The 23,803-nt window shown below is 42.7% G+C and overlaps 1 protein-coding gene across 1 annotated transcript in view; it reads left to right on the forward strand.

Moving 5' to 3' along the window:
• Positions 1 to 14,917: 14,917 nt before the first annotated feature.
• MARCHF11 (membrane associated ring-CH-type finger 11) overlaps positions 14,918 to 23,803 on the forward strand; it is a gene marked incomplete at its 5' end in the record, with an annotated part of 89,880 nt that continues 80,994 nt past the window's right edge. Inside the window, 2 exons of the mRNA XM_028527684.2 lie at positions 14,918 to 15,526; positions 16,736 to 16,891. Of these exons, the coding sequence (XP_028383485.2) occupies positions 14,918 to 15,526; positions 16,736 to 16,891 (765 nt within the window). The remainder of the gene's footprint in view (positions 15,527 to 16,735; positions 16,892 to 23,803) is intronic.

Genomic DNA, 23,803 nt, shown 5'->3' on the forward strand with positions numbered 1-23,803 from the left:
AAATTTTATTTACACTCTTTATTGTTAGGAATCTCAACTCTAAGCTCAACTGCAGAGCGCAGGCTCTTAAGAGAAGCCCCAGTTGTAAGTAAACAGACCCCTTTCCACATCTCAAGGACCCAACGTTTGTCCTCAGACGTGCACCACAGTGGACACGGCAGGCTGGTTGAGAGAATTTTCTAAAAATGGAACCAAAGACAATGGCATCAGGACTCCCTTCTATGTTCATTGAGATATGTTAGAAGTAGACATATCCAGGGAAGTTCAGAGCTCCAGCAACGTGTGAGGATTAGAAATGGAAAGGGTTGGAGTACAATGAGTAGATGATAAGCTGTTGGTTTTGGTTGAAGTTGTAACAAGCTATTGAGAACAGTTTTTAAAACTTTCAGTGTGGACACAGAACGTGCACATTTAACTTCTATGACTTATGAGAGAGAGAGACAGAGAGACAGAGAGAGAAAACAGAATGTGCAGTGATTCTGCCCACTACTCACTCCACCAAAGAGCATCTCCTCTTAAGTGAGAATGAAATCGCATGTTATATTGATCCTTGGGGCCTCTGTTTGCCTGACCCTCTCACACCACTAAAAAATAATTCTTGTTTTAGAGATATATATTATTCACACAAAATGGCTCTTAAAGGCAAGCCAGTAACTTCACTTGGTGTGGAGCTGATGAAACAGCAATCTGTGGTAATGAGAGGAGAGATTTGGCTGCATTGAACTTGGGAGAGAAGGAATCTCTGCCTTCATTTGGGTGATCATCAAGGGTAACTTTTTTACATGTGAGTTTTTTCCAAATAGGCTGACTTTAGAATCTAACCTGATACATTGCAACTTTACTATGATTAAAATGTACATGCTTCACACAATAATCAATATGTTAACACTTGGACTTGTAAAAGTGAACATGTTTTTATATACATTAGGATCTATAAAAGATTAAACATAATTTGGATGAAATTAACCAACAGCTGAAGCAATCTACCTCAAAATTATATGAAAACCCACTTTTCTTTCCAAATCTCAATCAAGGTGCAAGAGTGTTTATCAAATACTGAGGAAATTAAGTTATAGCCACCATAAAATAAATTCTGATGCATCTCATTATAGCCCCTCAGAGGTAATGTTCTAAAAATATGTGAAATTTCACAAATAGAGATTTAGAATCAGAATTTTTCAGGGCTAGGTAAACACTGTCTAGCAGGCAGAACAGGGAATTTTCTGCTTTCCATTATCCAACAGATAACTGTGCTTAGGCTTGGCGAGCAGGTGGTGCCACCAAAGGGAGCCAGGTCATTCGGTAGGTTATTTTATCCAGGTTGTGGTTGATTGGACAGTCTGGCTATAGAGAATTATCTTTCTAGGGGGTCCTGATTGAAGATAGTGGGTACGTTAGTACAAAATCCTGACAGAATCAATGTAAACTATTAAGTACTGAGAGAAAGCTAAAGGTTCCACAACACTTCGCTTCAAAGGATGTGTTCCATGGAACTATACAGAACGAACCATCGGTTTCAATATCATGGCACCATGTTGTTGGTCAGCACCGTACAAATGAACATCTTGTTTTTGATGAGCACCACTGAGGTTAACCTGAACATATGAAACACTAATGACAATTTAATTCAACACTTACTATGTGCCTAAATTGTATACAGTTTGGTAGAAGACAGTGGAAGAAAGATTGGGAAAAGAGTTACTATTCTCAAAGTGTTGACTGGCCAGCAAAAGAGACAAAGGAATGTATGCAGATGGCTCTCATAGAAGGTGTGATGGGGTTATTTATTTAAGACCTTTACTGAATACCTATTATATGCCTGGCACTACATATAAAGCTGCAAACACAGACATAAGAGAAAAGTTCATGCTTTCAAGGAGGTGATGATGAGGTTTCAGGGACAGTGAGTGGAGACAAGACTACAGAGAGTTGCAATACACCGTCCTAAGTGTTGCAATAGAGGAAAATTTAGGGTACACAGAGTCACAGAGCAGTATGATCCTACTCTATTCTCCTTTGAGGGGCCTGGGGAAACTCTACCCCAAAAGTTGACAATTTGATTGAGTTTTTCAAGATCGAGTGTAATTAGCTAACTAAGAAAGGGATAATGTGGCCCTGGCTGGCGTAGCTCAGTGGATTGAGAGCGGGCTGCAAACCAAAGCATTGCAGGTTTGATTCCCAGTCAGGGCACATGCCTGGGTTGCAGGCCACAGCCCCCAGCAACCGCACATTGATGCCTCTCTCTCTCTCTCTCTCTCTCTCTCTCTCTCCCCCGCCCCGTCTCTTCCTCCCTCCCTTCCCTCTCTAAAAATAAATAAATAAAATCTTTTAAAAAGTCTTTTAAAAAAGAAAGAAAGGGGTAATGTGGTACCAGGGTATGCCAGAAAAAAAAGAAAAATAACACAGCAAACTATCACATTGACAAATCACAGACAGGAGAGAGAATGATGTATTCAAAGATCTGCAAATATATTTAGTGTGCCAGTGTACAGGGGCCAATGTAGCAAGAAGGGAGACAGAAAGGCAAGCAGGAACCAGACCATGAAGCTCATTGGTTGATTCCTGTATGTGCCCTGACTGGGGATTGGACCAGCAACCTTGGTGTATCAGGACGATGCTCCAACCAACTGAGCTACCCAGCCAGGATACCTCTTACTGATTCTTACTTAGGTCCAGAGTTAACCAAAACTAAAACTATTGATTATTCAGGAAAAAAGAGAAATAAAAAAATCATAAATCAAACATATGGGTGAGCTTTCACTTTTGACCTCATGGATGTAGTTTTTAGCAGACTAACACCTCAGCGAGAACAACTAGAAGAGCTGAATACATTGTAAAAAGATTCTGTTTGAAGGCTTCAGGCCTTGCTAAAACATCTTGGACTCCAGGCACCGAGCACCTGGAGAGAAGTGAGCTCAGTGGGTTAGATTTCTGCCAAGGCTGGGAACTGAGGGACTAAAATCTCGGAAGAAAGAAGAAGATGAAAGCTGGTAGAGCAAGTATTTTCCCTTCCTAGGCCTCCCCTTCCCGGAAAGACCATGCAGAGGTGGGGCAATTCACAATAGCCCTCAGGGTAGGTCCCGGGATAAGCAAGCCCACTTGCAGGCAGTCCTCTCACGTGACTCCCCCATCTCCCATCCTCACTCCCCTCGTCCCCATTCCTACCCTGAAAAATGGCGATTCCTAGTAAAGCAATAGTTCATAAGCCCTCTGCCTGAAGCTATGCTCGGTATTGAAACTAGATTTAAAATAAATAAATGGAAACGAAAACATTTTTAAGCTACCGGTGATAGCTAATTAAGAAACGTAATGGAAAAAACACCCCATCAGTTTTATTATGTTGCATTTTCATTATCAGTTCAAAATATTTTCTAATTTCCATTGGGATTTCTCCTTCGGAAATATAGGTTATATATGTGAAGTGCTTAAAAGGTACATGGTAAGCACCATGTAAGTGCTAGCTTTTGTTATTGAAAAGTGCAGAGATACATACACACTCCTATATTTATATGCATATAAATATATAGCATTACAAGAGAAAGACAACTTTTACAATATATATGACAAAGTAATAACAACAGCTTAACAACAGGTAGTATTTACAGAGTATCCTATACGTGGTCTGTGTATGACAATGCTGTGTACTATTGTCTACATTTTCCAAATGAGGAAACTGAGGCACAATACTATGTCCACGTCATACAGTTGGAAAGTGATGAAGCCTAATTTTGAATGCAGACAATCTTGCTACATAAAGATCTCTTGAATTACGGTCCACTTTACATACAGAGGCATAGTAACCAGTTTCCCTTCTCAAACCCTATTCAGATAAAATAAGAAATGTCTTAAATAAATCCATAAGATATTGAAAAACCAGTGGGAGTGCCAATGGCATAATAAAACAAAATTCTGGAACATATAAAGCAGCTGGTAATCAATGGATAATAAATGCGAACAGAGCTGAGAAACTGCAACCTTACTACTTTGTAACTTGAGCTCCAAAAGCTAGCAGGACCGGAAAAAGCACTGCCCATGATGGCTGCCAGATACTGCAAAGGCAACATCCCCACCGCCAGAGAGAAGCTGCCTCTGGCATGGATTCCCAGGCTGCTGGTGTAAAGTGAAAGTTCCAGAATGGGCCCTGGGCCGGAGTCCAAAAGTTCCTTAGGATCCGGGTTCCCAGGGCCATCATGAGGGGCATGGAGACCTCACACCCACAATGTGAAAAGTCAGCATGCTCCGCCAACTTCAGATAACTACATAGTGTTGGGCAACGTCAAGATCAAGGACCCATCTCAGCGAGCACAGCTAGCAGCTGCTGAGAAATTCAAAGTTCAAGGTGAAGCCATTCGAACCATTCAGTAAAAATACAGACTCTTATTACTTATGAGGAGAGTGAAGAGCAGAAGTTAATGAGACAGATGTGGAATTAAGGACATGGAATTGGTTGTGTCACAAGCAAATGTGTCAAGAGCAAAGGCAGTCAGAAGAACAGTAATGACACGGTAAATGCAATTAGGGAATTAGCAACGTACCATATGAAAATCAGAACTCTTGTTTGTTTTTGTGTTTGAAAAGAGTGGCGGCAGCTTGGTTTTAAATTTGTGGTTTTTATCATTAATAATGTTACGGTTTTTGGTTCATACTTCTTGGCCCATTGATACTACTTTAAGGGAAATAATAAGGAAAATGCAAAGACAAATTTCTGTTTTGGTGCTCATACAAAAAATATTAATAATAGCTTTGCTTCTCCCCTTTTACCATAAAACAAAACAAACAAATAAACAAAAAAACAACCCCCACCCATAACCAAGCAGAAAGAAAAGGGGCAATAACCTAAATGTCCCAGGAGAGAATAAATGATACATCTGTGTGATATATGCCATCTCACCGTTAAAAAGTATATTTTAGAAGGATATGAGAAAATGATTAAAATATCTTCTCTGTGGAGAATTCCCTTAGTGGAGCCATAATGTTTGGGAAGACTAGAGGGCTTAGTTAATACACTAAAAAAATTTTTTTTTCTCAGTATGCATTCCTAAAGACTAGCTGGTGGAGAAGTCTTCTTATTATGTTAATCATGTTCTTGGTCCTTAAGTCCCCTCTTCTCTGGTCTCACCCCACTGAACCCATCTTAAGGTTTCTTCCTCTTTGTTTTCACTGCAGTCCACAGCTAGTCAGATGGTACCTTCCAGTTTGCCCCCCAGGTGGAGTGCAAAGGGCTGGGGAAGGCGGATTCTCCCGGTCCATCAGAGTCAGGCAAACAAAAGCAAAATAAAAAAAGAAACACTGGCACAACATATGGTTCCCTCCTGGCGGAGACAACTCTTTGACTCAGCCTTTGCTGCGTGATTGGTCCAGCAGAGACTGTGGCTCTTTCCCTCCTCTCACCTAAGACCCCTCCTAGCAAGGGGGTTGTGCAGGGAAGAGAGAAGGTCCCTGGCTACAAATGCACGTTTGTTACTCCTGGGTGGCAGAATTAGGAGTCACCGGTTTCATTTTCTATACTTCTCAAAATTTCAACAAATAGCATATCCACAGGGGAGGGAAAAAAGAATTTCCCTTCGACCTTTATGATTTCTTGGCTGATTCCCCCTGTAATAAAGATAGGTTAATAGGAGAAAAGCAAGCGGGAGTTTAATAACATGTATACCTCCTGCATATGTGGGAGTTTTACTCAGGAAAGCTGGGTAACTACTTAAAATGGCCCAAGCCAGCACCTTAAACACTGGCTAAAGACAAAGAGAAGATGCTGGGAGAGGGGGCAGTTATGGGTGGTGGCCAGGAAAAGCCCAGCAAACAAGAGTAAGGTTATCATGCAGATGTAGGGCATCCCCTTCTCCATTGATGAGAGTTTCTATAGAGTCATCTTTCTTTCTGTTCCTGGTACAGAGATGGAGACACCCTTACAAATGGAGGTAATGGAGATTTCCTTATAAATGTAAATGCCCTTTTACAAAGAGTAACTTGATTTCCAGAGCTTTTCTTGTATCTGCTGTTTCTGAAAAATAATCAGTTCAGTATCATCCTCATGCTAAAGAGGCAATTTGGGGTGCCATATTCTGCTTTTCTTCATATACAAGTGATGATATTTGAAAAAACAAAGTCGATGTCATATTAAGAATTTTCTTTTTGTCTGCTTAAGAGTTACTAACATGATCTCTTTGACAATTGGGGATTTCTTCTATGTGTTTTTGGTTTTAAAACACACTTTATTAGGATAACACTTTTTCTCATTTTTTCTTATTACCACCATCTCTGGGTATCATTCTCATTAATGTCATCAAAATATTTCCTGTTTAGTACATGGATTTCAGCATAAATTATGTAAGCATATCCCTTTATTTTAGAAGTTTTAAAATCTAAGTTACTGGGAGTTTATAATTTTTCAAGTATAATTTTTAGTTTCTATAAAGGTAATCTTACAACCAAAATATCCTTTAAAATCAGGGGAGAGTCTGTTCACTGATCACTGGAAAAGATGAAAAACAAGCTTAAAGGAAGTAACTCTCTCTATTGTTATGCTTTACTTCTTGCACATGCATTACTTTTAATCTATTTTAAATTAGCTTTTTATTCTGAGCATATGCTCTTGCATTATGCATAGCTATCCAATTGTTGGTGGCAATGTGGGCTCTTGGTTCTTGACTTTGTGCAGGAAAGATTTCACAACACAAGTCCAGGTGATTTTGAAAGTATGCTTACTGAAGCTGGGGACAGTGAAACAAAGGAAGGGCTTAAGATAAAAGAGACAAGATCATAACAACAGAAGTGAGCCTGGGTGGAGCTGCCTGGGTCCTTTAGAAAGTCACAGATGCAGAAGAAGTGAGCTAGCCAGGCTGTGTGGACTCAGGAAACAAGTTACCTAGGAAAAAGTAGGGACTTTGGAGAGAGGAAGAAAAGATACATAGTCTAGGAAAGAAGGACAAGAAAGGCATAGGTGTGCTTACCAGAGACAGAGAGAGACAGAGACAGAGAGAGACAGAGACAGAGAGAGAAAGGGGAAGGGACAGGCAGGTAGGGGAGGAGAGAGCTCGGGAGCTCACGCACTGGGTCCTTTACCTTAAGGGTTTTTATCTGCTTTCCAAAGGCAGGAATTTTAGAGGAGATCTCAGGGAAGGATCTTAATAGAATATTCATAAGCTTTCCAGGTGTGTCCTTTCAAGGTCCTGGTCTCTACTGATTGGTTGGTGCTAGAGTAGAGGGTCATTGGTCATTGCATTCGGTGCCAATGTCAGCCACAGCATGACTTCATCTGTTTGTTTGTTTGTTGTTGTTGTTGTTGTTGTTTTTGATATTCTGGGCCTGGAGCTAATTTGATGCTGATCAGAACCTCATTGTCTTAATGCTTAAGAGAATGGTCCTGCAAGGGAAAAGGAGACAGGTGAGTCAGGTGCTGAGTGGGGCCTGTTTGAGTCAGCCATCTGTCCCAGGTTCCCCATTCCATGTACCAAGGCACGTTCCTAGCTTCTGATTATCCTGCCTCACAATTATTCTTTGGACACTGTTGTTTTTTTCCCCTCTAATTATTTCTTTTCTCTTAAGATTTAAAAAACAACACCAGTCTACCATTTAACTTCTCTTATTTTTTACTTCTGCAACTTTATTTCTGTGCAATTAATCATTTCCTTTTCAGTGTTGCTTTTAGAATGGCGACTATTTCTCTTATACTTAGATCTTGGAAAGACTTTTACGATTACTTAGGGTGCGTGCTCTCTATCTCAGCACTGTTGAAGTCTGGGGCCAACTCTTTATCGTGGGTGGCTGTTCTGCGCATGGTAAGATCTTCAGCAGCATCCCTGGCCTATACCCAGCTCCACTGCAGAAGCTCCACCCACTAGCTGTGACAACCAAAACATGTTCCAGACATGGACAGGTGTCCCCAAGGAATGGGGACTAGGGACTGGGAGTGGGCAAACTAGCTCCCGTTTGAGAACCACAGAGCTAGAATGAGTTTTAGGCTTGTGTTACCATTTTAGTCATAATTCATAAGTGAATTATCCTCTGAAATGTCAAACAGGATATTGTTTTCAGACAACGCACAGATAAGAGCCTAGGAAACACCACACTTACTCAACTCCGTGCCCCTTCGCCCCTGTTATTTTCTCTCTGCCGGTGGCACCAGGGGCAACTTTGGAGGAGTGTGTCTGTGATACTCCATGCTGTCAATCTCAAAAGGTCAGACAGGTGACACCCGCACTCTGACTCCCCTATCCTGACTTTTGATGTTGGTCAGGAGCAGAAATGTAAAAATAAGATGCAATTCAAGTTTACCTCTGCTAAAAGCAAGACAACAGGCCCTCAGTGGAGTCACTTATGCTAAGCCCCACATCACTAAGTTGAGATTTAATTACAGTTTCTCTCCCAGAAATGGAATCTTAAACCAACCAATCAGGAATCACCTGATAAGCTCTCCTTAGGTAATCTGATGGACAGGTCCCTGCCACCCCATGGAGCAGGGATTTTTTAACCTTTTTCATGTAATGGCCCCCATGAATGACTAAAATTCTGCAGCACATGAAAAACTTTACTTTTTGCTGATCTAACAACAGCAAAAAGCGGAGTATAATTTTGATTAATCCTCGCCAGACAGCCACTGTTGCATTGTCATTTTTAACTTGACAGTCTCAGGGAAAAGAGGTCAGTGCCCCTGACCAAAAGATCAGGTATTGCACTTTCTAAATATTCCCACAGCACCCCAGTGTGCCCGCTGCTGCACACCAGTTGGAAATCGCTGCCATGAAGGAAAGTAACCTTGTAACAACCAACCTCATTTTTTGCCTACTGTAACTTTCTTGTTCCCACTCCCTCTTCCTGTAAAAGTCTTTCATTTTGTCTAGCTCTTTGGAGCTTCTTTGTTTTTGATTGAATGCTGCCCGATTCAAATCAATTTTTACCCAGACTCTTAAAAATGTTAATATGCATCCATTTATATTTTAACCATGCACTCTCCTGCTCATTGCAGCATAATTCACAATGCCCAATACAGGGAAATCACCTAAGCGTCCGTCAGTGGGTGAAGGGATAAGGAAAATGTGGCGTATAGATGCGATGGAATATCACTTGGCCCTAAAACAGAAGGAAGTCCTGCCATTTGCAACAGTATGGGTGAAGCTTGAGCACATTTTATTAAGTGAATAAAGTCAGACAGAGAAGGATAAATACTGCTATCTGTCCCTTAGATGTGGAATCTAAACAAGTGGAACTCACGGAAGCAGAAGATAGAAGAGTGGTTAAAAAACTAATTTTTTGTTTCATTTTTAAACTGGAGGAGCTACATTGATGATCTTAACCACCTTTAGCAGCCCAGGTTTCTTTTCTTTTTATCAATGACTTTTTTAAAAAAGTACATAGCAGTTCTTTTGAAAATGCAGATTTCAGTTAATATTTACTCTCTTAACCCACATTTATTGAGCTAGTACTAATGTCAGCCATCATAGCCTATGCCTCGGAGAAAGGGTTTGTCAAACAGACAGACTCTCACTCCAAGTAGTTCATGATCTCGCACAGGGGCAGGGTGGGGGGACCCAGGTGAGTGCACGCCAAACCCAGTGCAGGGTACACTGTGACAAAGGTCACAGAAACCACATTCAATGTTTGAGCCTGGTATTGGAAATAGAGGGTTTTCAGCTGAGGGGCATCAGGGCCAGCTTTATGTGAGGTCCTTCTAAAGCTGGGGTGGCCCTATCTCGTCACACTGACTCAATTGCATTCCAGATGTCAGTCAGGTTAAAGATACCAAGTGTACACGGCAATTCAACATATTTCTCTGCCTTCAACCTGTCAGGTGAAAAGTCTCTCAGGATTTTCAAGGTTCAAGGCAGAGGGACCAAAGGAGAAAATAATGCTTGGTTTTTTCTTTTTGTAATTTTTAAAACATACAGTACGATCCTTTCTAAATCAAACATGCTCTTAAGATATTTTATTGTTTTGAAGGTCTGAAAGCATTTCAGGAGAAGATTGAAGGAAGCGTTTTTTGATAGAAATTAGGACACTAATTATCTCATAGCTTTGATGGTACTTGTATGCAGTTTAGATGTCTGTGAACTTTCAGAGAAGACACCAGGTTCTTGGAGAAAAGTCAGTTCAAAGTTGGTGAGGATCATGCCACCTAGCAAGGGTGGAGAGGGGACTGGCCCGCTGGGTTAGGTTTGAAAGCTTTCATGAGCCAAAGAGACAACAAGGACAGGGAGCAATGAAGAGATGCGAGAGGCGAAGAGAAAGAGTGAAGAGTAGACCTGTACCAAACCCATGGGTAGAAATGACAAACGAAGGATGCAGTGGAGGGTGAAGTCCAATGAGGAACCTGATAGACGATCAAACAGAATGGCCAGATATGGAGACCATCTCTCCACACACCTTCACTTTCCCTTAATGCCAGTACATGCACTTTCAGATTTCTGGCGTCCTTGTTGCATTTTCAGATTTCTGATGTCTTTGTTGAATGTGAGATTAAGGTCAACCAGAACTTAGGCTTCACTTGTACATGGCAGCAAATGACTAATTAGGCAGCAACTACGAGTTGCTAAGAGAACATAGTAACTTTAGTTCACTTGGTTAAGCAATAAAAATTTTTATTGTATAGCACATGGGGCACACCAAAATGCCATGGCTGCATTCTTAACCGTGGTACTGATTGCATTCAGACCTGGGAACTACGGTTTAACCAGCTGCATAGTGACTTAAACACAGAGGCTAATGAATAATTACCAGCTTGATCACTTGGGTTATTCAAATATTTGTTCAGTAAGTTCTGGCTGAGCACTACTGTGATCAGGCACTGTTTTAGGCACTGGTAACAGAAAAGTGAAAAAAATATAACCTTCAATGAAGCCAGTATTCCAGTCAAGATGTTAGATAAGAAAAGAAGCAAACAAAATACATACAATATGTGAATATATAATGTTGATAGTAAATGATATGAAAAGTAAAATTGGGAAATGGTTATAGTTAAAATCAAAATGGAGGATCTATTCAGCTAGCAGGGCTAAGAAAAGTCTTTTTGATGAGATGTGTCTGAGCAGAGACCTAAATGAAGTGAGGAGTGAGCCATCGTACTTGGAAGAAGGGTGAAGAGGGAATGTACCTGGGGAATGTTCAAGGTCAGCCCGAGGTAGGAAGGAACAACAGAGACAGGAGACAAGGTGGTGAGGAGGGTACGGAGATGTCTTCAGAGACATAGTCAGGGGCCATTGAAGACTTGTAGGGCATGCTGAGATTTTTGATGTGGCATGAAGCATGACAGGCAGGCATTGGTGGGTGTGGGCAGCCAGGGGGCTGACATAACTGGACTTACATTTGAATAGTGTCACCCTGACTGCTGTCGGAGATGGACTCAAGTAAGAAGCAGGGTGACAGGAGGCTATGCTGACAGTGCTGGTGCACCATGATGGTGGTTTGAACTGGGATGGTGGGGGTGAAGGTGAACAGTAATAGTGAAATTTGGAATATAGTTTCACAGTGCATATGAAAGAATTTTTTTGATATACTGACTATATGATGCAAAGAATTAAAGTCTAGGATAATTCCAGGGATTTTGGCATAAACAACTGGGTAAATGAACACCTGGTTTATTGCTATGACCTATATTGGGAAACTAGCAAGTTTGGGGGTGTTGTTTGCTTTTGGACTGGGTTAGTTTGAAATGACTGTTGGGTGTCTAAGCAGAGCAGCCAAGGAGATAATGTGTTGCCAGAAACACACATTGTGGCCTTGTCTGTGCAGGGAATTGTGTGGTGCGGTGTTGATGCCACTTCAGTTCTCGTGCACAGCAGCGTTCACTCTGGATCGAGTTCTCACAACGCACAGACTGTGCTTTGCTCTGCTCTTTAAAAATCACCCTCCAACCCATGCAGTATGACCTGTTGCTCTGTGGCATACTTAAGAGTTGTTCATTTCTTTTCTGTTATTTGAAAACAACTGTGACTTCTGTGTATTGTACTCAGTGGCCAGAAGGACAAATTCATGCACTGCAAAGGTGCCAGCTGAACAATTACGGAGCATCTGTAAGGGCTAAAGTTAATAGAATTGAAAAGCAATTCTAAAGAGCTCCCTAGGCTAACTGTCCTCTTGTTTGGAGGACTTATCAAGGTCATCATACCTAATTTAGCTTCAAGGTCATTCTGAAACCATTCTGACCTAGGATAGCATGGATTGTTTTCTATCTACCAACACTGACGTAACTCCAGGGGACAGCTAAGGGATGTGGTCACTAGGAAAGTTCAAAGAAAATATCTATTAATGTAACTTTTTGGACATACTTACCTGGCTGGGCCCCTCCCTTTGCTCACCTATGCTTGGACGGGACTAAAAAATATCCAGGTTTTGGTGAAGGGCACATTTTACTCTGTGTGTGGTGGTGGTGGGGAGACATGGGAATGGAGAAATTTCAAGCATTTGTTGTATTTTTTTATATCTTTCTCCTCACTTATACAGGTTCAAAGAGGGTTGGATGTGCCTTTCAGTACTTGCTCACATTGATAGAATTGCCTCTCCCCTCCTTGATTTTTTAGTTGGTGGATGCACATTGGGTATGGGATGGCTGTCAGCATCGGTGGGCACCCTGCTCTTCATCCCCCATCTGTGCTTTATCATTTCCTCCACTTAGGTGACAGCAGGCTGAGTGTGATTCATCCTGTTCTCCATTGTTGTCTATTTTTACAGCAGATGAAGTCAGTTATAGAGGTGTTTTTTTTTTTTCTTGATCTACCGAAGATCCACTGAGTTAAACGAAGATAGTGAACATGATTCTCTTTTTTAGGGAGTGATCACCTCTGGAGATCCTAGAAGCTGGGAAATGTTTTTACGTGGCTACTCACCAAGGAAAGTTCATTTTTTCTTACCAGGATTATTTCAGAAACAAGCAATCGAGGGACACATCCAGCATTGTGGCTGTTGCCTCCTTTACCCATGCATCTTTGTTGTCTGAGTCATGCTGCATTGTTTATCTGGAACCCACAGCTTTCATGCTGTCCTTCAAATAATGATGCACTTTATTACGCCTGGTAGAAAGTAGGCACGAATTGACTTAGGGAGAGTATTTTTACAAAACCAATTTAGACACCTTTTAATTCACAAACTTAGGATCAAGGCTTATGATTATCCTAAGGCTTATGATTATCTTAAGACTGGCAATATGCAGACTTGTGCAATGACATTTTGACAGGTGAAGACTGAAAATGAAAGCGTGTCTACAACCACATTTCTTCAATGTGATAAGTTCCTAGGGCATTCCGGGATTATTTTAAAAATGTGCTTGCTGCCTGCCACTCTGCTACCAAAAATAAGCTAGTCTCAGGGAGCTAAGTGTTAGAGGACATTCCTGGGAACTATTTCATCTGGGACCATTTGTGACAGCATTCTTGACTTTCTTCACTACTGTTTTCCAACCAAACCAATTTCTGTCAAAAGAGCTGGGGTTTTGTTGTTGTTGTTTTTGTGTGTGTGTGTGTGTTTGTCTTTAGCAAATGCACTTCCTACCGCCAAAATAAATAATGGAAAAATTAATTTAAGCTGGTAGTTTATCTTGAGCATTTCGCAACATCTAACTATCAGGGGGAGTCAGCGCTATCAGACACATGTACTACAATACTGTTTTAGGAGGCAGGAGAGAGGATTGGGGAAAAAAATCGTTGTATTTGAGCCAGAAAATGTGCAGTCAGGGAACTCAAAAGTTCTTTGTTAATAGTTCTACGGCCTGGAACAAGTTTCTTTGCCTATCTGATTCTGGGTCTTCAACTGTGAAATGTAGCCAGTGCGAGCTTGTTGTGCCCAAGACGTTCAAGTGTTACACTGGTGAAAATCACCATTGCTTTGTATAGACACACTGCAGCACCCAAATGTGCGTGGAAGCGCGTGCAAGTGCGTGGGTCTCCTCCAGCTCCCTGCAGGGAAAGTCTTTTCAGAGGAGAACTGATGGGGACTGTGGCCCTAGCAGAAGGTGAGTCCCAGAGAGGTTTTGCGGAGTGGAGGTGCAGACACGCTGGCTTCGCTGCGCGCCAAACTGGGTTCCGAGGTCGGAGCCACTTGACCTCCGGAGTGGAGTCCTTTTATACAACAAGGATGAAAGTGACCGCCACGGAGCGTGGCACTAGGAGGCACGTCTCCAGGAAATGACTCAAGATACTTATAATTATGTCATCAGGATACAAATAAGTCCGGACACTCACTGCAGGAGCTGGGGGGCGGGGGGGGGGGGACAGATCGAGGGCACAGGCTCCAGAGACTTCTGTTTCTAGGACTCCGGTGGCCCGGGGAGGTGCTCTCGAGGGGGAGGGCCCGGAGCAGCCGCAGGGTTCACCAACCCCCAGGGCCCGGCGCCCTTTCCCGCGCCCCTCTCAGCGGGTTCGGGCGCGACCAGGGCACCAGACTCGCGCGCCTCTAAGCCCACGCGGGTCTCTGACCCGGCCGTCTCGGCGGCATCCCGACCGGCGCCGCCGCATCCCACCGACCCGCCCACTAACGGTTTCTGGCCCCGTGGCCTGCGACCCCACCCCCGCCCGGCTCTCGAGAGCCGCAGCGCCGAGCCGCTCGCATCCGCCCGGAACCGACGTGAGCGGCCCGGGGCGGGGTCGGCAGCGGCGGAGGGATCCCCCGTCGCGAGTTCAGGCCGCACCTCGCGCCCTGCCCGGAACGCCCCCTCCGCGCCGGGTCGCCGTCCCCGCGCCGGCTCCCCCTCCCCCCGCACACCCCTCCCCCCGCGGCTCCTCCCCGCTCTCGCCTGGGCCCCCGCCCCCCGCGGCTCTCGCGCGCCGCCGAATTCCGCGCTGCCTCCGTCAGAGCCGAGCCGGCGGCTCCGAGGAGCGGCAGCCTCTGCCACCACCGCCGGGCCACCGCGTCCCTCCCCGTCCCGCCCCCTAGCCCTCGGAGCCCCGGTGCTCGCCCCCCCTTCCCCCCCTCCGTCCCCCCCTCTTCCCTCCCCCCTCTCCGTCCTCTCTGCGGCTGCAGCCCGAGCCCGGCCCTCCAGCCGGGCTGCCGGGAGGGCGGCGGCGGCCCCACCACGAGCTCGGAGGACGGTTTCAGCGGCGGTCGGCGCCGCGGGGCGGAGAGCAGGGATGCCGAGCCGCCCCCGCCGCCGCCGCCGGGGGAGTCGCCCTCGATCCCCGCGCCCCCGCGCTACCTGCCGCCGCTGCCCCTGCCGCCCGCGTCCCCCGAGCGCCTCGCGGGGTCCCACGAGCCGCCGGCAGGGGTGGTCCCGAGGCGCAGGGGCGAGGACGAGTTGCCCCCGCTGCCCCTGCCACCCGCCGGCCAGGAGGTGTCGGCGGCTGGCGACTCCGGGGACGGTCCGAGGCGTCTGCCGGAGGCGGCGGTCCCCGAAGCCGCGGCGGGGAAGGGCGGCCCCAGGGAGTCCGAGGCCGGCGCGAGCCGGGAGGGCGAGCTGCGGGGCGCCGGCGACCAGCCCGAGACGCGCTCGGTGTGTAGCAGCCGCAGCAGCAGCAGCGGAGGCGGCGGCGAGGACCAGCGTGCTGGGCACCAGCACCAGCACCACCAGCCCATCTGCAAGATCTGCTTCCAGGGCTCGGAGCAGGTGAGGCCCGGGGGACCCGGGAGCAGGTGGCGCGGGCTAGGGCCGGTCCGGCGGGTCCTCGCCCGCGACGGCCGACCTTTCAGCACCACGGACAGCGCTCGCCTCCCGGAGGCTCCGCGGTGGGGCTGGTCTGGTCCCGCCGCCTGAGAGGCGGCTACCCCGTGTTTGCTTTTCCAGTTCTGTAAGGCACCGGAACGTGTCCCGGTGACGAATACAGGGTTCCATTTGATCCACACCCCCTGCCCCCCCCAATATCTGGTATTGCAGTTACACGTTCTTCAGGTGCTTTAATAATAATGCCATAAAAACTTATGGCATTACTGTTATTTACTAAGCGGATTTTGGTTTGTAGTTAGAAACAAACCTATATCCTTTTCCTACAATTGTGTCCTGAGGGAGATCGTCTCCGAATACAAACTGGGGTGAGTCATGTCGCAAGCAAAAGGGCAACATCCTTCTTTATTACAAATTGTGGTGACTTATTTTCAGTGATTTGACAAGTGTGTTACACTTTTACAAGAGAAATAGAAATGTACTTTGGCCCTGCTAAGGAAAGGCTATTCAGGCATCCACGCAGTTTATATTTTGTTAGAAACAACTCTAAAATGTAAACTCCATTAGAGGTGCATGCAGACTTACATGAGAGGACTCTTGGAGACAACGGGATAATATATCACTCTCGCAAAATGTGTGGTTTGAGAAAACATTAGGTTTTCTATTTTTAAAAGTAAGGATATTGCATAAGAATATGCAGGCTTTCAGGAATATAGTGCCCTAAGTCAATATTTATGATGCTACATTTAGAAAAAAATAAAAGCATGATGCTATTGCAAGTTACTTTCTGGGATGCCATGCATTTCTTCTTTAGCAATGATTAAGAATAACTGCAGAGGAAATGCATCTGACCATCCACTTACAAGTTATTAAAGAGATTTAATAGTACAGCTTTCCCCCAAGAGTATTGGGAGCTGCATCTTCCAAACATTTTGTATGTTGGTAGAACATTTATGTCATAACTCTAAGCAATATCTCTGAAATAGTTTTAAGACTTTAGTTTCATTCCCATCAGAGGTATAAAAATTTAATTTCATTTTCTAGGATAGAGTTTGATGTTGATATCCTTCTGGGTAAATGGCTTTGAAAGAAAAGAAAGATTTTAAAAATAGAGACACGAGCATACATATTCACATTGAGCTGTTTTCTTTTCAGGGGGAGCTGTTGAACCCCTGCCGATGTGACGGGTCAGTTCGGTACACACATCAGCTGTGCCTGCTAAAGTGGATCAGTGAGAGGGGCTCCTGGACCTGTGAACTCTGCTGTTACAGATACCATGTCATAGCCATCAAAATGAAACAACCTTGCCAGGTAAACATTTGTGACATTTTTTCCCCTGAAATAACTTTGCTAAACGTAAGTACACTTGACTTTAGTTATTACTGGGGGTACTTACATATACTACTTAACATTTTATGCAAATCACGGTAAAATCAAGATTTAGAATTTGTAGAGATGTGTTTTGAGGTATCTGTGACATTTTTATCTGAGAAACTCAAAATACATTTTATTCAAATGGTTTCCTTTATTAATTTGTTATTTATTGATGAAATTATGCCATCTTTTTTCTAAAGTGATAAGTTGGTAAAATGTCTTATACTCCAATTAGGTCAATTTTATTAGTTAGAAATATTTACAATCTATTTTAGTAATATTCTGTTAATTTAAGCATTGAAACCCTGGATGAGCTCAATTTATGGGAAACAAATACAAGTAAAGCAAAACTTTACTCATCTGGAAACTTTGGCCCCTTATTCAAAGAATAATTATTAGAGTCTCATTCTAATCTGAATACTTTTTTTTAATTCACTAGGCTTTCTTTTTCATATGAGTTTTTTTCACAGTTAAATTTTGATTACTTTCACTCTTCTCTGTGGTCAAGTACATAGTGGACGCAGAAGTATTCCCAGCAGTTAACTTTCAGTAATACTACTGAAATTGTACATTTTCTTAAACTTTTTTGTGTATAATCACATAACAACACAATACCCTAAAGCCTACAAATGCCCCTGGAAAAGTAAAGCTTTTTTTGGTCATGATGAAACTGATTCAGTCCTTTGAAAAGACTGATGTAATGTAAAATAACAAAGCAGTAAGAAGGACATTTTAAACTAAGGCAGAGTAATGTGTGATTGACAAGATTTGGTAGGGACATAGGGCTGAAGTTAAGCAGATACAAAAGAGTAAGGGCCATAGCACAGAGACAGAGGAGGTAATGGAAGGGAAAGGAAGAGGGAATTAAAAAGTTAGGAGGGAAAGAAAGTCACAAAATCTAGTATTCTCTGTTTCTATTTAAAATACCAACCCCCCCAAATTTAGTTCACATTGAGCAGTATAAAATAGTTGAAATTGTTAGTGTTTGCAAAAGATATCTGGAAGCTGAATTACTACTGCATTAATAATTTGCATTTCATAGTTTTTAATTTGTGCACCCTTCACATAATTCGCAATTAATTTGTGTCTTTGATAGTCATCATTTAAGGCATGATAATCGGGCATGAAATGAAAATATTAATTTTCTCAAACTGACCTAAGGCTTATAAATAATTTGAAAAGAAGAAGAATAACTAATGTGGTTGAGTGATGTTATCATGCTGAAGATAGGCATGAACCTGACACATTTTCCCAGAACCTCTAATTAAGTGAGCTCTTTGGATATAAATTTGAGGATCCACCATAGTTGTCTTGAAAAAAAAAAAAAAAACAGATAAAACCATATCCAAAGACCAGGATATGAGTAGTATAATGGAATCTACAATAATTTTGTGAATAAAATCATGTGGAAATGACAAATGGAGAGCTTTGGGGCTGTAGTGAGTAGTCTCCTGAGAACTGCTATAGCAGGCTGGATGTTCAAGAGCTGAAATGGAATGCCAAGTATCTAAAAAACTAAAACTTATGCTACTACATATTAATTCATTTGAGATGATTACTTTCGAAGTAGGTATTGGTCCTTCATATGATTTTAAAGTATAAAGGAGACAAAATACTGGGGCAAAAACACAATTCACTTGTAATTCTAATCTATAGCAAAATAAATTAAGTACCACTATGTTTTGCTTCATTAAAAAACATGTAATAATTATTTTAGCAAAAGCAATATCCCAAAGTATGTCTATGGCCAAAAAAATCAAAACAAAAAAAAAATAAACGACCAAAACAATAAATTAACCCAGTATTACTAAACATTTGGATTAATTTCATGACCTATGCAAATGTTACCGTCATCTGTAACCTGATCTGCTTGTTGCAGTGCACCAGAAAATAGTCTTTAAAAACAAAGTTGATAGGAATGTAGTAACAACAGCTTAGATCATGCCAGAGGAAATCACTTTCTAGGACTACATGGTATGCATAGAAAGCTCAGTACTCTTAATGAACAGAGATCAGTTAAAAGGTTCCCAAAGTGTAGATCCTTATACCTAGGAGCAGTTTATTGTCAGATAAAGTTTGACCAATTGTCTGACATTTCTGTTATGGATGTCCCATAAACTGAGCATTTACTCTGATATTTGGTTTTGTCCTGTGCTGGCATGAGGCCAATTAGATTTAGCATTTATTGCATTCATCATGGCTTGGCAGAGACCCATTTTCTCATGGTGCAGAACCAAATGAGAAGCAGGTTGGGGCCCTCACCGTCACCTTCCACATCCCTCTGTCCTAAGTATAGAGCCGCCACATAATTTTGAGCTGGTGGTTCCTTGGACATAAAAAAGAATAGAGAAGAATATATAATAATATTGAGAGAGCATTTTCTGAATACTTACTCTGTGTCAGGCACTGGTCTAAGTGCCTTGCATATACTGATACTGATATTTAATCTTCATTACAAACCTGTGAAGTAGGGGATATTAGTATCTTTATTTTACACAAAGGGAAACTGAGGCACAGAAAAGTGAAGTACCTTCTACTAGGTACCTGTCTAGTAAAAGGCATAATCAGGATTCAAACACAGTCTGGCTCCTAGGTTCATGGTCTCGGCCACTGTCAGAAAGTGTTCTTCTCAACCCCATTGTAGCCAGCCTGACCTTTTGGGTCAAACAGCAGCTGGTTTCAGCCTGGTCTGTAAGATGGTCTAGAAAGACCTTTACTATTTATTGCTGCACAACGAAACATCTCAAAAACTTAGTGGTTTAAACAACTATCACTTACTATCTCTGAAGACTCTGGGTTGATTGAGGCCCACTGGGAGGTTCTCCACGTGTGGCACCAGTGTGGAGCTGCAATCGTCCAGAGCTTTGACTGGATTGAAACGTCCAAGGTGGTGCTGGCTGTTGGCTGGAAGCTCAGGTGGGGCCGTCGGCTGATGCCTCAGTTCTCTTTCCATGTGGCCTGGACATTTCACAATGTTGGGTTGAGCTCCAAGAAAGTGGAAGTCATAGATCTCTTTAAAGCTCAACCTTGTGAGTGACAGTTTCACATCTGCTGCATTCTCTTGACTAAAGCAAGCCCCAGGACCACCTCAGACTCAAGAGAAGGGAAGGTGGACAAATGGACTCCACCTCTGGAGTCGGCCCCTTTTTTAAGAATAGCTGTCTTTAATTTACCATAGGAGCTAGCTTCTAAAATGGCTCTGTGTACCTCCTCTGCTCTCGGCATTTGGTCCTTCTCAGGTCCAGATTGGTCAGCAGGCATTCACCATAATTTTCCTCCCAAGGCTCAGAAACAAAAGAGGTTAAAGAAATGAATGGGAGGTTGACTCCATTAGTGGTGCCTCATGCAGAAGGGAAAAAAGCAGTTAGCCAGAAACCAGGTGTGTGTGTGAGATGAATATGCTGCAATGAGTGTAAAACCTTGGTTTTACTTGTTTTTCTCATTGACACTAGAAATTTTAAAACATGTGGGTCTAAACTTCCCCCTTTCATTGGATTTCAATAATGTTCCACTCCATGACCCAATAGAAAACTGATGTATCTTCCGTAACATGTTTAAGTCTTAATTGCTGTATCATTAGCAGTAGCAGTTAATTAAGACATTTGAAGTAATTAACATGCATTTATCCTTCTACCTACTTCTAGAATGTATTTTATTGATTAACATAGTCAAGATGATGCATTAATGATTAAGAATAAAAGTCAATTCTGTTTTGAATCTCATAGTATGGCGTAAAACTTGTGAAATGTAACAACATTAAAATCAACTATATTTTTAGATGTTAGTGACATTTTAAACTAATTAAGCCATGTTTAAATTTGTGAATGCTTTCAATACTTTGTCAAAAAATATAAATGCTTGACGAAGTAGCATTTACTAGATGAAGTGTTGTATGAGAAACTTCAAACTCGTTGTAAGAACTGGACTGTATTTCCTTTACATAGAAAAATACAATGTAAGTGGATGATAGCAGCTATATTACCTTGGACAAGTTACTTAACTCTTTGTGCCTCTGTTAATTCATCTTTGAAAGATGATAATAGCACCCATTTTATACATTATTTTGAGGATTAAACATACAAATATATGTAAGGTGCTGAGAATAGTGCCTAGAGTATTTTAATGTTGGCTTTGATAATTATTACATGTTCAAACAGATGGGGACCTTCAGCCGCTCACCACAGTGGTGTTCACAGGTCCCTGTGGTTTTTCTTAAGTCTTGTAACCTATGTGAAGTTAATGACCCTTTTCATTTTATTCTTTATCCCTAGATTTTACTTCCTTTTTCTGGGAGAGCCCATCTCAGTTTTTGGCTAAAGTTGTTACAGTAAATAATGAATGGATCAGCATTTTAAAAATCAGGAGTAATAAGATACAGTGATCTCAGCACACAGGAGTGTATTTACTCTCCAGTTGTCCCTCTCCGTGGGACTTTGCTGGAGTTACGAGGTGCTTTCATATGTGGCCAAACATAGGACAGTGTTATTTAGGGCACTCAAGCACCCTTGTTTGTTTATATTTTGGCAGGAGGTGGGGAAGCTCCCAAGATCGGGAGTGGGAGGAGTGTTGGCGGGGTGCAGTAATCTCAAGGAGGCAGACAGGTGACCAGCCAAGCATCAGTGCTGATTTCTGGTGTCTGTCAGATTTCCTTCCCCCTCCTCTGTCACTCAGCACCAGAGGAAAAGACTAGGAAGGCATTTGCCTGGGAAGGGTTGGAGACTTGCATGTAGGTCCTATATTTTGCAGGTATTAGGCTCCTGGCCATTTTTACTATCCTTTAACATTTTTATTAGCCTTCTTACTGCTATTCCTTTCAACACTTATAATGTGCTATCAGCAACAGGTCTTCCATAGCAGTAAGAATGATGGAGAATCTCCTAGGAAGGAGAATGAGTTGAGTATTTTTCATTTCTATCCGTATTCTTAAAATGCTGGGACTCATCATTATACTTCTGAATTAGAGAGGAAGTTGGCACCAGGTTGGCTCATCTTGGCAAACGTTCTAAGGTACAGCTTCTGAATGTATTTGTAAAGTCTTTATAGGACTTTAATTAAGTTCTTGAGGACCCTGGGGTCATTATTTTCCTAAATGGGACTCTGTCGTGAAAGAGATATTTTCACCTGCAGAAGTGATTAAGTCATTCTCCTGATGGAGCTGATGCACTAGGAGAGGCTGACAAATTATCACTGAAAATTGACTATGATTTGAAAGTGTGTTAAGAAAACATCAGAGCATGAACCTTATCAGCATGCATGCTGTCATTTGAAACACTTCAAGGCATTTGCATTTTACGGATTAAAATGTCTGCATACATACAACCTGGTTGACATAGCGAGCCACTACTTTTCTTTTACCCTTTCTGTTACTAACATTCTCTGTAGGTTTAAGAGAAAAAGACAAGCTCAGGGGAAGCTTTTCCTTGCCATATCTGAACAACTGAGAAACAGTGTTAAATGTAATGTTTAAATGCATATTGTGGCAGATTTCATGGATAATTAAAAATGTCAAAATAAAGAACATCTCACAAGGCACTTTGCTCACCTTTGAAATTGTTTTTGTTTCATTTGCTTACTAATTTTCAAAATGTAAATTTTTGTTTTACTCACTAGGACAGATGAATGATTCTCTACCAAATAAAATACATGAATTGTGCTCTGTCTACTCCTTGCAGCCGTCCTGTGTACTGTGTAGGCACGTGACTTTACAGTTTGTCTCAGAGTCAGCTGGTTCCGAGCTGGTGGTAAAAACAGCTGGGGTCCGTGCAGGTCTCTGTGCACTTTCACGCTTTAGAGTAAGAGGACTGGGGGCGCTGTCCCAGTAGGTGATGCTGTCCAGAACTTTCTCCTCCACGTGGATCTGCTCTTCCACATTTTTCTAGCTCTTTTAAGTGTACTTCTCTTTTGATGCCTTTCTTTTTGCTCTTTTGGCCCACCATTCAGCTGCCTGTAGAAGAAAGAACCCTTTCCTGGGTGGAGCTAGGCAGACTTAACTGGCCAGAGCATATTAGGAGGGCAAGATTTGTCAGTGGTCAGGCAGAGGAACCTTGCTGTGGCTCCAGAACATGTATCTTGTTATTTAAACCAGAGGTCAGCAAATGTTTCCTCTGGCCAGATAGTAAGTATTTTAGGTTTTAAGGGCCACCCTCACTGCTGTCCCAGTAGGACATCAGTCACGGACACTACAAATGAATGACGTGGCTGTGTTCCAGAAACATCTTATCTGCACACCTGATTTGAACTCATATAACCTCAGTGCATCAGGAAATAGTGTCCTCCTTTTGATTCCCCCTTCCCCAACCATTTAAAATTTTAAAACTCGTGGGCAGACAAAAACAGGGTGAGCTGGATTGGCCCAGCTGGATTTGATGGTATCGTGCCAACCTCTGACTTAAACGAATGGTGTATTGACATGGATGTAGGCGTTTTCCAAACTCGTCGTTCAGGGGATGAAGTGTTCTAAAATTTTTACATGTTCCTTTATAATTTTGAATGAAGTCTTTATAAGCTTATATCATTTAGAAAATGGTAGTAATGTAGCTCCATGGCAAAATGCTATTAACTCCTTAATATAAAATATTAAAAGCATTGTGTCTTCTAAACAGTTTCTTGATCGTCTCAGACTGACATCTTAAACTTCCAGTAGTTTTAGTTGAGTCACAAGAGCAAGGCAGGGCCATCTCAGATTAAGCCCTCAGTGTCCCTGAAATAGGCCCGCCCCTCCTCTCAGGGAGTTTGGAAGGCGTTTATGTCCATCCCTAAAACAAGTCCTACCAGGTTCTCCACACCCAAGCTGGTGTGAGTAGAATATCCTTTTTTGAATGTACCAAAATGATACTGTTTTAGTTATCT

The sequence above is a fragment of the Phyllostomus discolor genome, chromosome 3 (assembly GCF_004126475.2).
Source record: "Phyllostomus discolor isolate MPI-MPIP mPhyDis1 chromosome 3, mPhyDis1.pri.v3, whole genome shotgun sequence".
NCBI lineage: Eukaryota > Metazoa > Chordata > Mammalia > Chiroptera > Phyllostomidae > Phyllostomus > Phyllostomus discolor.